The 17,291-nt window shown below is 32.3% G+C and overlaps 1 protein-coding gene across 3 annotated transcripts in view; it reads right to left on the bottom strand.

Annotated features, from left to right (window-relative positions):
• STXBP5 (syntaxin binding protein 5) overlaps positions 1-17,291 on the bottom strand; it is a 163,694-nt gene that overhangs the window by 37,858 nt on the left and 108,545 nt on the right. Inside the window, exons 19-21 of one of the 3 annotated variants that reach the window (XM_029943864.1) lie at positions 11,336-11,401; positions 6,575-6,634; positions 6,428-6,475 (exon numbers count right to left, since the gene is read on the bottom strand). In XM_029943864.1, coding sequence (XP_029799724.1) covers positions 6,428-6,475; positions 6,575-6,634; positions 11,336-11,401 — 174 coding nt within the window. The remainder of the gene's footprint in view (positions 1-6,427; positions 6,476-6,574; positions 6,635-11,335; positions 11,402-17,291) is intronic. The other 2 variants (XM_029943865.1, XM_029943866.1) reach the window with 2 other exon arrangements.

Below are 17,291 nucleotides of genomic sequence, written 5' to 3'. Positions count from 1 at the left end.
TTGTGACTTCTGGGGAATATTCTTGTTTCCAGGTCTGTTCATTAACCTCCTTGATGACAGGTCCACAAGCGGCAGATCCAATCCTGAGAACCTCTAGTCAGGCCTCTTGGCTGACACGCTGTACCTTGGTAGAAGTCTGTGGATGAAGCAGTTATAGACTTTATCCAGCAATTTTTTGATGATCCTATTTTTACTTCTCAGGAGTCTCAGAAGCACTTGCCAACCCAGTTACCTTGTCAGCTGACTTGTCCACAGGTATACAGAAACTTCTGCGCATGCTCTGAAGCTACTCGACTTCCACTGTGGCTTTCAAACTGAAGACATATAATTTGAATGAGTTCTTGGAAGACAAGTGGTCTGTTTCTCTTATGTTCAACTGTGTATTTTTCAACTCTTGCTCTTCATACTCAGTATCTTCCTTGCTTTGAAATCTTTTGTCACTGGAGAGTATAAACTAGATCTCCTTTTCTATGCCTCCGTCCACAGAAGAAATGATAGGAATGACAATGAAGTTTCTTCAATTTGAAGAAAACTGGTATCAGAGATGCATCTTGGCAAGCTATAAACCTGAGTCTGCTCTCTTCTTATAAAGTGGAATGAAGATATCAAGCTGACTGGCTGGCTAAGCAGTAGAGAGTTGCATTTGATTGGTAGGAATAGTGAAGTGAGGCATGATCACAACAATCATGTCTGCAACAGTAGTTACAACACTAAGGAGGGAAGCAAGTGTCAAGAGGTCCGCCTGGACCACTGTACTGCAGGTGACAGTTTTGTCATGGCTGTTAACTTGTTAGTTTTTGCAACTGTACAAATCTTTGTAAAGTTTCTCAATTATAAAGATTCCTATTGCTTCTCTTAGACAGATGTTTTGTAATTTTCCTTTATTCTTCTATCCATTGTGTTCCACATTTTATTTTTCTAAGGAAGGCTTCTTAAATGAAAGGAAAACAGAAGTAGAATTTCTGCTTTTTGGAATGTGACTTTTATAGTAAACAGTATACCAACAATAAAAGATATAAGGATTTATTATTATGGTGGTATGAAGATGCCAAAAAAACAAATTTTTGTTTATACTGAAAGGTTTAATAATTAAAATAAGGTGACAATGTCACTTTTCTCACCACCTGCAAATATCCCAAAAATCACTCTTTTCAAGCAAAATGTTGAAATGTATGCATATTACATAAAAAAATCATAACAGTAAAGAGACTAAAACTCAACTTCTAGGATTATGGCATAGAAGCCACGGGAAAAGTGGGACGAAGAAGTAGAAATTCTCACATGTCATTTTAATAGCCAATAGAACTAATAATATCAATGTCTATTTCCCATGTTAGAATATAAATTCCATGAGCTTGGAAATAAAATTTATCTTGCAAAATACTGCATCTGTGTATGTGTATTGCACTTAATGTGTGGTCAATGAGCATGGTGATGAAATGAGTAAATAAATGAATAAATATAAACAGTCACTGGAATTTTACTTCTATAGAAAGAGGCAGAATTTTCTTACAAATGAGATAAAGAGAAAAAGAGGGCAAATTAAATACAGGCATATTCATCAAAAATATGACTTTTGAAATTATTTCACTAATTTAACTTTAGTTTGGACTGATTATATGTTATGAATCAAAAAGAAGTTATTTCTAGAAAGATCATTTTACATTCTTCCAATGTAAGGAAAAGACAGTTCTATGGAGAAATAAATACATACACAGGAAATACTGAGATATAACAGACAGACTTTTCTGAGGTTTTATTATGAAATTTGATAGAAAATACATTCTGAAAGAAAATGAAAATCCAATACACATTATGCCACACTCTTCAGATTTTAGTCATCCTGAAAAAGAAAAAGAATCTATTAGAAAAACTCAGACATGTACAATAGTTTTAATTTAATTTGACCTGTGAAGCGTAGTTCTTCACAAATTAAGAGTAATCTTACCTGTAGAAGTAGTATTACTGCACACTTGACCCATCTTCTCTTCCACGATGAGTTTCTATTCTTCCAACAGCAATATCAGGGATTAAATATAAAGATGAATTTGTATAGAAGTAACAGCCACACATTTGGAATTGCATATTGGGGAATGTGATGTAGAATTATCACTACTAATTTAAGTTTTATAATGAATTAGAATAATTTTATAACTTCAAATTCTACTTAATTAATTTGGTACATAACTTTTTATTCACATGGAAAAAGCAAATGGAACTCTGAGAATTTATTTTTCAATTGGTAAATATAGAAGAATTGGGAAAACAGCACAAGAAAAAAAAGGCCATATAGTATGAAAGGGAAGACATGCTATAGTAACACAAGAGTTCAAGAGACCTAGATTCTAGTCCTGACTAGGTCATTACTACAGGACATTACTTTGGATATGCAACTTAACTTCTTTGAGGCTTCAAGAGGATCTCTCTTCTTGAAAAATAAGGGAGCTTGAGCAGATTCAAAATTATAGGATTAAATGAGTTAGTGATTTAGAATATAATGACTATGAATCTATTTAAGGTGTGTTAGAACACTTTAATTTGAAAAAGGAATCACTCAGGTAAAACATAACGGACGAAAATGATATTTGGACTATCATGATCTTCACTGATCAACTGACCTCAAAAATTAGTTTTTGCTAAAAAAGAAAATTAGCCATTACCCATATAACTGCCAACCTAGATTCTGAGAGATTAAAAGGAGGTGCAGTGCTCCCTAGGCTAACAAATACAACCTGACCAATATCTATAGTGTCTGGAATATGGCAGATGCTCATTAAATGGAGATTTGATTTCTATTTGTTTTGGCACAGCACTCATTAAGTCACTATACTTTTCTATCTTTATACTTTAATCTCTATATATTATTTTCTCCTCACAGCTTCGTGTAATCACTCCTTCTATATGAAAATTAGTTATAATATGGGTCATTGGCAGGGTTGCAGACTACAGAATCCAGCTAGAAATCTATTTTCACAATGAAAGAGAATCATAATGAAATAGAACTAATAATCTTTAGAAAAGGTTGATCATGTAGTTTCAAAATCTACCAAACAATACTAGCATTTGGACCATATTTTATTCATAAGATATCATGAAAAATTTGATTAACACTTAAAATAACAGAATTTATATAATTTATTTAGGGTTATAGAATTTTATATTTCCAAAGTTTTATAAAAATGTAAGTAATAAGCAAATAATAAATTGATAACCACTCTTATTTTCTAAGTGATTTACAGAAATGGTTAACACTACAGGAAAGATGGATTTTGGAAATGTTGGTCATCAAGATTTTACTAACAAAAATTAATCATCATGCATGAACAGGCAAAACAAATTACTGTATGCGTATTACATACATGTAGCTTTCTTTAGGGATGCAATTTCATTTATTCCTCTGTATTTTTGCTGTTGAACTCATGAGACTAAAGTTATGCCTTTTTAGGCTGTTGTTCTTATGCATGAACCAGGAAGTCACTGTCAGTATCATTTACCCAAGTTAGCTGTCAGCCAAGAGACACAGCAGCTGGGATTTGGGTAGATGGGTTAGGGGACTCTACTGTTTGCTGTAGTTACTTTGTTCGAGTCTGGGCTTTGAGAAAGGCCGACTTCCAGGCACTGTAAATTACGTTTGGGTGAGAGGCACCAAGATGACAACCATGATCTGGTGCTAGGGCAGAAGTTAACATGAGCCATCTGTTTTTCTAGGTTACTATGTAGATAGAACAGGGCCAAAACCAGAATATCTTGTTACAAACCACGTAATAGATCTGTTTTTGAACCCTTACAGACCTCAGTAAATGTCTTAAGAGGTAACATACTACAGTGTTGAAAGGAAGTGAAGTCAGACTACGTGGCTGTAAATCCTGGTCCCATCATTCACTGGACATACAACCAACAGATCCATTACTTATACTCTACCTCTGTTTCCCATTCTGTGAAACAGGGAAATAGTAAGTAGCTCAATGTAGTTACACTGACTGGATTTTAAATAAGAAATATTATTTATAAAGTGCTGGCACAGTGTCAGAAAAATTGTACTTGTTAAATATATACGTATATTTGAAATACTGTTATCAATCTCAGCTAACTCAGCTGCACTGTTGGGCAGTAAAAAAGGGGTTGGTTTTCCAAGCTTGGGTTAGACTGTTAAAGTCAGAATGACATTTTGTACTCTATTCCTCCAATATCTGCAGCAGTTACTTTCAAAGAAAAGTGGAAACTTCAGAAACAAAGTTTCAGAGCCAAAGGCATTCAGTCAGTCTTCCACGCAAGGTGGCTTTTTTAACCAGTGTCAATCTTGGGGGTATTAGCTTAATTCTTAACGTCTTCCCTTATAAGACCACTGCATAACTTCCTGGAGTTGAAGCTGTAAATGTTTGTCGACTGAGGAAGAGAGGTGGTAATTTGCAGAGGCTCAGGGAACTTCAGAGCAAGTACAGGAGTGCACGAGAGGGAGCACGGTGAGCCAGAATGCTAAAGGAATCCTAGCACCTTACACAGAAAACACATCTTGACAGAGAGGTCTTCAGGAGATTCTAGGAGTTTCCCCACCCTCCCAATGTTTCACTGACATCTTATTGTATTTTCAATCGCATATTTTATGTTAACTCTTATTATAAAACTAGACACTAATGTAGGAAGATAAACTTTTTTTTAAACTGTAAAAACTTTATAGTTTAAAATGGAGCAGGCTCCACTTGAATGAAAGAAAAATTGAGAGCTTTTCTTGTAAATATGTTGGGATAAAAACTATACTGGAAGACTACTAACAAACAAAATTATACATAAAACAGGAGCCAGAGCAGTCGTTTCTAAAGATGTAAAATAATTATATATAACTGGGTAACTAAACTACGTTTGAAAAGGTGAATAAAGTTAATGTATTTCCTAAGAAATATAAATATGAAAACTTGCATGACAAAAAGAGAACTTGCCAATAACATAAAAAGCAAGAACATTACCAAAGAACTATCCTTCCAATAATGTTCTTAGTCCTAAGAAATGTGTTAATTGAAAACTTTCAAATATTCAAGCTCATATATTTCATGTTACATGTTCTATACAAAACAGAAAAAAACAGAGGAGCTAGTCAACACACAGTTAAAGCAAATATAGGTTAAAAAAAGCAGACAGAGAAATTATTCAAAAAATGTAATTATATAGAAAGTTCTTTTCATGTAAGGTAAAATTCATAAGTAATTAAATTCTAAAAGTTCTTTGAAAAAGTATGTAGGAAAGCCTCATACCTTTTTACATTATATGACAGTAAATCCTAAGATAAAATATACTATAAAAAACTTGGTTGAAAAAGTATTGTGTGATAGTGCTAGAACATAATTAAAGCAATTTAACTATTACCAACCGATTCACTATAAAACCACATAAAGATAATCAATACCCCATGTATGAAGAGCCCTTCGCCCAAGAATAAACCATATTTTAAAAATGACCAGAGGTACTAACAGTCAGCCAACGTTAATATGAGTAAACAGGGTTCAATTTATAACATGCAGGCAATCTAGATGCTACTTCTGAGAATTTCTGAAATTCAATTTTACTATATACTAAACTTTATCAGTTGAGAAAGGGGTAATCTATTTCAGCTGCCTAGAAATGCACCTCACTTAATATAAGTCAAGGAACATGTGATAGGCATTTTGGAGGAAATAAATAACAAAAAACAGTATAATAAAACTTGTGGATTTAAATCAAAGATTAAATGTATTTTTGGTAAAACAGTACTTCTCAAGCATTTAAAAATTTTCAGAGAGTATTCAAATGCTTATGACCAACTAAAAATCCTAGAGTTGGATTGTATCCCCAAGTTGGATGTTATATTTTGTCATCCAATTTTAAACTTTGAAAACCTTAGACTGGGTAATTCATTTCAAAATATATTGATAAAAACAGTCAAAGAGATTAATGTAATATATTGTCCATCAGTCATTTTTACTCATGGGGTTTAGGGGAAGAATCTTAAGAAAATTAGCATTTAACTCAAGGGTAGTGTAGATTACAGAATAAGAGAGTCAATACTTTAGAGGACCATTTCCTTGAAATTGGGGATTATGAAATTTTAAGGATGGAAAAACGGAGAAAATACAAACTATAAAGGAAAAATATCTCCAAATTTGGTACAAAACTGTACTATTTATGGCATAAATTGAACCCTGCTTTATTTTAAATAAAACAAAAATGAAAACAGAATAATTCACATTATAAGTCAGGAAAAACTGCAACCCCAATTTAACTGATTTTTAATAATTATTGCCCCAATGAGTTTAGAAGCAATAGCCCAAGAGATTATGATTTAGCATAGAAATAACAATATATACAAAATGCAATGCATTAGATCATTTTTTGCTATTGAGTAACATTGCATATAGCAAGGATTAGAAACAAAAGAGAAATTTCTATTTCCTACCTATATCACTGGCTACCATCTTGGAAAACTTTCTGCTTTTGGTCTTCACTGAAAATAATATTTTGATATAAAATGTCAAAATCTATTCAAAATAAACTAAAATTAAACATAATTAAAAGAAAATACTTTAAAATAAAGATACTATACCCTTTTCTATAAAATTATTCATTTTTTGTTCATCATCTGAATTGTGTGGTGATGAAGAACCTACACAAATGATGGAAGGAACAGGCACAGAGTCAGTCACAAACACTGAGTTGTCACAGGGAAAAGCACAAACAAAATAATCTGGTAACCTCTAAGACAAGTTTCTGTACTACTGGTCAGGAGGAGATGTCATGCATATAATTAATAACAATTCTTGTAATATTACAGTAATCAGTAATTATCAAGGTAGATAATTCCTTGATATATATAAATATTTAATCTATAGTAATCTCTCCATAAATTACGACCATTAGGAAAAATCTTGGTATATATGTTAGAGAACAGATAAAGAACAATATAAGCAGCAATGAACTGTTTCTGAAAGAAAATGCAAAAATTCTTTGGTATTGGTTAACTGAATAAGGGTCATTGAGAACTAAGAATCTTGTGGAAGAAGTACACTAACAGAATTTACGTCAGAGTTAGCTTTCTAGATACCAATGTTAAAATCATGTATAAATTCTACTATTACCATAGAGATCTTTAAAATACTGAAAACAATACTTACAATTTTAGGTTATGTTCAAGTATTTACTTACATTTAATGAGGTAAGAAATAGTTCTTTATTCCAGCTGCATCTTCCAATAAGCTTATCTAATATTTTTACAGTTAAGATTTTGACTTTTCCTTACAAAAAGGTGTTTCTAATTTTTTATATTCTTTAATTTCTAACATAAATGTTTTATTTATAAATGTAATCCTAAGTAGTACTCTGTCAATTTTCATTATTAAATGATCTATTCTTTATAATAAATTTGAGATGAGATCACATTCAAATGATCATACCCATAAATTTTCACAATCTCCTCACTATAAATCACTTCCCCCCCTTTTGAATTCCAGTAACCCTATCTGTATACTTCACTTACAATGTTCACCACTTAACACCTCATATTTTAAGTTTACAGACATGTTCTTTCCCCACTGCACTGCACTTCTAAAACAACGGGCCCCCATTCAATTCATCTTTGCACCCCCTGTGCATACAGTGGAGTACTTTGTATGCAGCAACCTCTAAGTAAACATTTGTTCAATGTATAAAGCTTTTCTGATAGAAGCCAATGCCTAGAACATAACTGGAAGTTAATAAAAAAGTTTTTCTGTACTGATTTTTCTTCTTCATCTCAGTGAAAGTATTGAGTCTTAACAAATAAGATCAAAGTTTGACCTTCCATTTTCCGACAAAATCATACTTTGGCTAAGTGGAAAATATCCTTGAAGTCCCTCCAAGGACCAAGTAAGACTTGTCAACATTGGCAGTATCCAATTACTTTTATAATAGTCTGAAAAGTTTATTCTTCAAAACTCATGTTATTTTTGCTAAATAGCATTTACGGATCCTCATAAATCCTGTATCAAAAAATATTACATAAGTAACACTGAACTCAGTGTGACATTTTCAGGAGTAGAGATGGGTACACTTGCTTTTCAAAGATGACAATAGTTGTAAGCGATTAGCCACAGGAATGTAAAAAAGATTATTATTACTTATTTTGTGTGATATAGTTCATCTTAGAGCAATAGCTAGATAACATATAAAAATATGAATATCAAATTATAAAAAAGTTTTTTAGTTATTTCCAACATAAAAATAGGCAACCAGAAGCCATATATGTAAAATAAACAAGTTGACTTAATTTTCCCCTAACTGAAAATGCCTATCTATCATTGTCAGAATTTTATTCAAAATTCCAAAAATGTTTTTAGCATATTTCACTTGAATATATTTACCAAATAACTATGATAAAATAAACATAGGACTTATCTACAGCTTTTTTTTTTTCTAGGGTACATGGCAACCCCTGAAGGCAGTGTTTTTACCATGATCGATGTGGCCCTGAGTGTTCTTCAAACTGAAATAACCTAACAGATGTTTTTATCATTTTCACCTATGTGGAGATACACACACACTTTTGATGCAGTACTAAAAACAAAATTCCAATATTATTAAAGTGCTCAGTAAGGAAATGAGAGTTCTCTGAAACAGATCAAATGAAAATGGAAGAAGTTATTTCTTGTGTTCATTCAGGATGACAACTAATATTCTACTTCAGAGAGACACCTGGTTTATTTAAAAACAAATAGAAAAGGCAAACTATATTCACAACTTAGATTTTCTCAGGATGCTTTTTGAATAGAGCTTTGATACTGACCAGCTAAATTGTTGAGATCACCAATTTTGATTATGGGATTAAATGCTTTTCAGAAAAGTTTCTCTTCATTTATATTATTATTTTCAACAAACACATTGATTTTGATAAAGGATGTATGGCTACTTTTCATTTCTATAATAGTGGACCTCTTAGTATTTATGAGAGACTCCCGGAACTTCCAACCCAGTTTTATACATTTCTTTTTCTCTTATAGATACGAGTGTTTTCTATTAACTATATTGGTTTTAATAGTCTATATTGTATAGATAGATAGAGATCCTACCACAGTGCAGGAAGTATTTGAGGCTAGTAATTTAATGACTACTTTCCATGGTTTTAATAACATGATTGATTGCCTTGTGGTTCCCTGATTTACCTCAAACTCACCTCATCCATTTCCTTTTTTGACCATTCTAAACTAGTAGAATTTGCATGTATTGGTGAGAGGAAGGATACTAAATTATCCCTTTATATCCTTATTGGAATGCTAACAGCAATGAAGGCAAAATTTACAAATGTGCGAAGAGTAAGACAACTGGGCAAGATGGGTAGCAAAAATTACTATTAACTTTATAAAATGGACAAGTAGTGAAAGACACAGCTATAATAATACAATGTCAAAGGGTTAGTTTTGCAGAATTCTATTCTAGTTTCTATTGTATATTTTAGTATGTATGCATGAAGATCATCTATCTCCTGCTCTATGAACTTGTTTCAGGAACAACTGCTTTCTACTAAAATTTGATATGTTTTTTGTAAAAGCAGTCTTTCCTGATATGCAGGAATGGATAGAATTCTTCAGAAATTCTTGTATCTTTCAGAGTATAATCGAAGACTAAACTGAATAAAGTTTTATATCTAACACAATAATTTGTGATTTACCAGTGATTTTTGCAGTCTCGATTTTTACTTTGCAGTTCAAACTCATTTAAAACAATACCCAGTATCATATCATCTGTATGTTAAAACTACATTGTCCTTTCACATGGACCAAAAAGCATAACATATTTGAAAATATCTAACAATGTTTGAATTCCTCAGATACAAAGAGAGACATTTGGAGGGTTTTCACTTTTATGTACTTTTAATATTTATATACTTAGATTTTAATATACTAAAATACTTTCTGATAAATACCTCTTTTTGGTTATTCCAAACTAACAGATGTATAAACCTGTTAAAGTTTGGCTTAGGATAATGAGGAGCATTAATTTATTTGGGCTGAATCTTGTTAAAACAGTTTTGATAGTCATTTAATATAATAAGAATAAATTACATATCTAAATTATCCAATTTGGCTTATAGCCTTAACATACTGACAATGACATTCACATGGCGTTTAGAGAGGCGAGAAGACCAGAAGAGTACCGTAGTAGATGGACAAAGAACAGCAACAATGAAAAGATATTATAATTCTAAATTTCAAATTCAGAAATAACTCTAGTTCTGTGAGATCAGAAGTATAATTACTTGCTCCTTATCATACAGACTAACAGCTGGTGCTAATTATGTAATTCTGATGGCTCCTGTTTCAATGAGTGAATTTAAATATGAAATTTAAAGATAAAAAAACAGAAGGAAGACATATCTTAAGAAAGGATATAACTTGTACAATATTAGGAAAACACAATTTCAAACAGAGAATTATCACAAAACTTTTATAGTTCTAGGTCTAATAAAATGCTAAACTGAAATATGAAGCAGTAAAGTTAAATACACTTCTCAATATTTTCCATGCTTAGAATTATTTCTGATGTAGCAAAACCAGCTATGGAAGGATCCAAATCTAAGAACTATGTTGCTTTTTGCTAAGAACAATTTTTCCAGTAGAAAGCTGATAAGTATTCCCAGCTGTAATGATTTAATATGGTAGTTAAAATTGTGAAGTGGATCTTAGTAAATACTGGCAAAGTTTCTATCCACTGAAAATAATAATAATCAATTCAGGGTCCTCTTAATCTTAAAAAGACACTAAAAATTATGTTCCACTGAAATATTAATATATACATATATCACATAAAGACCTATATAATATGGACAAAAAAGCTCTAATACAGCTATAAAATATATCAAATATCACTTTGACCAAAAAACCCCACATATAATCTACAATTATTCTGTCTACAGTCACCACTAGATTATAGATGTTAAAAATCTTTGGTAATATTTAAGTCGACATTTTTCAAGAATTAGAGCACTATTCTACCAGATGATACCAGGCATGCCTACAGCAAGGACAAGATTGCAGATTAATCCATCTGATCCAACAGTGAGGAGTAAAATATATTTTCTCCAAAAAAGTATAAATATTAGAAAGCCAGTGAACAGTTATTTGACTCTTCACAGGTAAGATGTGTGGATTTTTGTCTAGTGCATTTCTTTTCACTTAATGAGAATGTAAAGAAAATTTATGGTTTTCAGAATAAATATGTAACACTAAAGTTTCTTGTAGGTGTTATTTTAAATATTTACCTGAAAAAAGGAATTTTGATACACTATAATGGTTTCTGTAGATTATAATTATTAATGAAATAAAAGACAAATTACCAGAAGTTGGAGATTTGCAGCGATCCTCGGGGACTACAGTCCCTTCACTAATATCACACAGACCTGCTAAAAAACAAAACCAAAACGCAAATCACAACACAAATCTATGGAAGTGCAGGCTCATCTCCTATTTACAGTGCACATTTAATGACTGTCCAGTTTTATAAGCCAGCATGTGACTAGACCATACTGGCACTGATACCATGCCCATTAACCTTAAGATAGGAAGCAGGAGCCTTTGATATTAAAACACCTCAAAACAACTGTCATTAGTTAAGCAAAAAGAAAACTTCCAAGAGATAATTTGCTATTCTTCAAGGACATTAGACATAAAATAGGGCTTTGTTTAAAAATCGTAATTTGAGAGTATATGATAGATGTCTTACTGGATTCCTCTTGAGGGAAAATAAGTACTTGGAAATGAATTTGGTAAGTTTGTACATCACAGGAACTCTCAACTCAAACCTCAGTGTGTCTCAAACACATGCCATGAATATTTCTGAATAATTAAGAAAATATTTCATACCTCCACATTTATAACATTTAAAACATTGTACATTACTCCTCTTGTAGGAGTTCTTTTAAGAACTAAACCATACATTTTTTAAAGAGCTTTAAAGAAATATTTTCTTTTCACAGATATGTCTGTATTACATAAAACTTATCTTAGGGGAAATCATAGCAAGGTATTTTATGCTGTGGACGAGAATTAAAAGACATGACAACATGCAGAGTAAACAATCACTACGGACAGTAGTTGTTTAGTGATTGGAATGAAAAGAATTCCTGAAAATCCTTTGAAAATTACAAATGAACGCACATCAAGTTTGGCAGAGCTGGGCAACACACAAGGCTACATATGTAGGCCTGAAAGTTAGGTATCATGTCAACATATGTGTGACCAACCCTCTGGTAAAAGACACAGTGTCACAATCAAGTCACTAAGAAACCTTTTCCAGTAACATTTTCAGAGAACATTGAATACTGAATTGGATTTATAAGAAGTATTTTCTATTTTGAATTATATATTATTTTTCTTCATTAGGTAGGAACTTTCTGAATGATAACCTGTAATTTTTTTTCTTTTTAACACATATTACACTAATGGTTCGGGGTGTGGGGAACTCAAAAAACTAACTTTTGTAGTTCAAAGATGATGGATGTAATTATAGGTATGAATTTAATCTTTGCCAAAAATTAGTTTATATAAATGAATTCCTTTAAAAATATTTTTTTAATGTTTATTTATTTTTGAGAGAGAGAGAGACAGAATCTGAGAAGGGTCCAGGCTCTGAGCTGTCAGTACAAAGCCCAATTGGGGTTAGAGGTCACAAACTGCAAGGTCATGATGAGAGCTGAAGTTGGATGCTTAACTGACTGAGCCACCCATGTACCCTTTTCCAAAGCTTTTTTTTAGTGTTTATTTTTGAGAGAGAGAGAAAAAGAGAGAGAGAGAGAGAGAGAGAGAGAGAGAGAGAGAGAAAGTACGTAGGGGAGGGGTAGAAAGAGAAAGAGAAAGAGACACAGAATCTGAAGCAGGCCCCAGGTTCTGAGCTGTGAGCACAGAGCCCAAATGAACTCTTTTTGATAAATACTAAAACAGCAGGTCTTTAGTAGTGATATACAGACACAATCTAAGTGTCCATCTATGGATGCATGGATAAAGAAAATATAGGTTGTATAAAAACGTGGGGGATACACACACACACACACACACACACACACACACACACACTGGATTATATTCATTCAGTCATAAAAGAATAAAATTTTGCCATCTGTGACAACATGGATGGACCCCAGGGAGATGTTAAATAAAATAAGTCAGACAGAAAAACACAATTATATATGACCTCATTGTATGATATAGTTGAATCTATCCCCCCACTCCAAAAAAGTCCCCCAAAACAACAACAAAAAACAAGCTTATTTATACAGAGAAGAGGCTGGTGATTCCCAGAAGCAGGAGAAACAGGTGAGAGCAGTCAAAGATACAAACTTCCAGTTACAGAATAAATAAGGGATATAATATATAGCATAACTACAGTTTGTGATACTATATTGAATATCTGAATGCTGCTAAGAGTAGATATTAGAAGTCCTCGTTACAAGGGGAAAAATATCTTGTAACTATGTAAGGTGATAAGTGTTAACTAGATTTACTGTGATCATTTTGCAATGCATAGAAATATCAAATTGGTATACTGTGTGCCTGAAACTAAAATAATGTTATGTGCCAATTTTACCTCAATAATAAATAGTACTGATAATATACTCTAATATACTCTAGCACTATAGTGAGCCTAATATTGAATAAAAATCATCAATTTTGAAATTTTAAAATTTCATTCCATCTGGCTTAGGGTAAAAGTCAAAGTCCAACCCTACATTAACTGATGTGCATGATCCTATGGTATATACTATGTGACCATGGTATATGGTTTAGGTTTATGATTTCTACCTACCAATATATTTATGGGTATTTACTCTGCTATCAAATATAGTAGTTACTCTTTAAAAACAACAAGCATAATCATATGTTATTCAACATACTGTATCTACTGAGGCACTCCACACAGAAATTAGTATTAGGCTACTAATTGACCCACTATATAGATATCATGGTTTAATCCGGGAATTGGCAAATGTGAAGGCCTGGATTGGTTTTAGGGTAAGCTAAACAAGTAAGTGTGATGTTGTTTTAATTAAACTGTATTTGCAAAAATGGCAGTGGGAGAGATTTGGCCAATGGACCACAGTTTGCTGACTCTGGTTTAATCAGTCTTGCAACCGTCAAACTGAACAAGGTCACTTCCATCTGCTTGGTTCACAAAAAATATATGTGGAATTTTTATCAAATAACTTTATCAAATTCTTTATTCCTGATTAACTTCAGGAAACTTTAGGTCAACAGGCTGCCATGAGCCGTCAATATAGTTACAGGATTAAAAAAGTAACACTGATTTTCGTACTTTTAGTGAATTCCTGTTGACTTCAGTTGATAGCACGATTTTCAATATGCACATAAGGCATTTCAATAGGCACACAAATCATTTGAGAATTCTGACTGATTTGTACATCAAATTTAATGATTTTATAAAAATATCTGACCTTTGAAAACTTGGGTACTGTTTACAGATTTTCTTCACAAATTCTCTTGAGATCTTTTTATTACTTTATTACTTTTTGTTACCAAAGTCCACCTTGCATACAAAATGTAGCTTAGGTTTTCATTTCTCTTCATTATTTTTCACTTTCCAGAAACATAAATCATTTCTCATTAAAAGAGGGTTGAGAAACAAAGTTATTTAGTTCACTGAAACCAAACATTTTGCTATTTCCCATTTTTTTGAAAACTTGCCTATATTCATCACAGTAGTTACTGATTTATCCAACAATTATTATGTATCCTTGATTATATCCCTCATTTCTTATATAGCGTTTTGTTTCTTACAACACACCCATCTCCCCATGCCCCCCAAACAGGAATATCGATTGATATTACTGGGCTCCACAGCTATTTCTTTTTCTGTTCTACTGAGAATATTGAAGACTTGAAATTAATTGCAAATATGTAGCCCAAATCTTCATTTTCAGAGATATTTCTTCATAACTTTTGAAAATATCTTTCCTGAAGCCATGCACAGCTTTATTCCTCTAATTCTCTTCTTTATAATTATCAACTTTTAAGACTAAGTAACTTTTTTCTCATGGGTCTATCTATCACTTTCACATCACTAAGCAGATCTTATTTGGGAGTTAGAATTATATTCAGAATAGAAATTTCTCTTTTGTGTCCTTCACTGAGTCAAAAAGTGGCCAGCAAAACAGGACACAGACTATCCTGTTTCACTTTTCTTATAATCAGCAGATACACACAGATGGTTGAAATACTTTATCATTACTTGTCCCTGTAACAGCCTCATAATTTTCATTATGAAAACACTGTACACATCTTACTTCTGGGTTCAACTATATTTTAACACAGCTGTAAATCCCTGAAACAGTAATGCCTATAAAATAATTTCAGTAGTGACATCATACTCGTTATGAATACATATTAGAATCTACTAGTATTACAAACATTTTTCCAAACTAATCTTTAAAAAAAATTGAAAAACCAGGTAGTATTTGGGTTATACTTCCATAACATATCATAAATACACCTTTTTGCAAAAATATAATTTTTATCAATGCAATTAAATAATTTTAGTATCAATTATTTCAGTTTATTTGAAATATAATCATAGTATTTTAGAATTAAGGCATAAATATCCTTAAAATGTTAAATCACATTTTAAAATAACTTTCTTTTAATATTATTTAATACATAATCCTAAATATTATTACTACTGAGCATAAGTAAATATCTTAAAATGATATTTTAACAACTCAAAACAACTCAAATTGTTCTCTTGCCTAAACATTAACTCTTCAATACAAACAGAGCAAACAATAATATTTTCAAGATTTACTATAGAATAAAATAAGATGCAATAGGCTTTAAGAAAGAAATGTTTTTCAAATCACACTGTAAAACTGGTTTCTGTCCTTGGATTAGTTTAGGTATTTAATTTCTAGCAATTTTAGAAAACTATGATGAGGTATCAGGGAGAAGATAAATTGACTTTAGGAGTAAGTTTTTACAAAGGTCTGTGGTAAAACTGCCAAAAGTACTTGCCTTCTCTATCATAACAATGTTTTAAATTTCTAACACTAAATATTAGTTCCTTTGTTTTATTAAAAAAAAAACCACTAGATTCAGGCACAAACATTTTGATGGCTTGTTTTCATATACATATTAAAGGTGAATCCAAGTAATGAGGACATTAGATATTTTATAAATATAATGCTGTAAAAAACTCTCTTAAATGAAACAAAAGAGAAAAAGTGATCTTACAGACAACAAACAAACGTGCCATGACTTTACTGACGTGGAATAAATAACTTACTTAAGGAAGAACGGAGTTTTTTCACAGATTCAGAATATAAGCTAGAAAGGCCGCACATGCAAGAAGTCACAATCAGCACACCTTAGTGAAGCAATGAAACGTGAAAAAGGAAAAAAAAAAAGAGACAAAGATACTAGAATGGTATGGCTGGGAAAATTTCTGAAGATAACACATGACAAAACGACCACACACGAAAACAAACATGGAAAAAAAGTTCAACCATCAAGCTAAAGTGACAGTAAGGTCTATATCCCACCACCTTTTCTCTCTCTCTCTCTCATGAATTGTGATAAAGTTAGCATTAGCAATTATGTCATGAGAGCAAATGAGAAATGAGTCTCAGGGAGGATTTTAATTTGGAGAGACTGAGTTAGAAATACACACTGGAGCTTCCCAGCGCCCCATGCACTGGCATTCTGCAAGTGGGCAAATCAGCCGGACACAGAGTTCCCCTCAGCCCCTGGTCCAGCTGCACAGGCCCTCAGGACGCTGGGCCTGCAGGCCGGCGATGCCCAGGCCTCGCTAATGTACCCCACGGGCCAGGGATCCAGTGCTGGGAGGTTTAAAAACAGAAGGGGTGCTGGTGGCGGTGGTGAGGAGTACTGGTATGGACAACGAACCAGATATATGAAAACATTTAAAATTAGACCAGTTTTAAACCTAGTTAGACCTAGCAAACACAAAAGAATCCTATAAAGAGAATTCTGAATGGATTTGGGTTTGCACTGAATCAAGGCTATCTACGAACACTGTATTTTCATAGAATTCTCTTTTGCATTTACCTTTTTTTTCACATGGGAAATGATCCCTTTAAATTAAATAGTTGAAACAATGAATTTTGGTCTTATAATACCAAACAATAAAAGGGGCAAAACTTTGAAACTGTTTCACAATAATGAGGCAAATTTTCATTTCAGAATTTAACTGAAGAAGTATGCCACTGTGGTTCTTTCCCAACATTAATTAAATCCTAAACCAAAAGCAAAATCTAATAACAATACAAA

The sequence above is a fragment of the Suricata suricatta genome, chromosome 7 (genome assembly GCF_006229205.1).
Source record: "Suricata suricatta isolate VVHF042 chromosome 7, meerkat_22Aug2017_6uvM2_HiC, whole genome shotgun sequence".
NCBI classification, from domain to species: Eukaryota; Metazoa; Chordata; class Mammalia; order Carnivora; family Herpestidae; genus Suricata; species Suricata suricatta.
The sequence above is the reverse complement of the archived record's forward strand: the minus strand, read 5'-3'. Positions and strand labels throughout refer to the sequence as shown.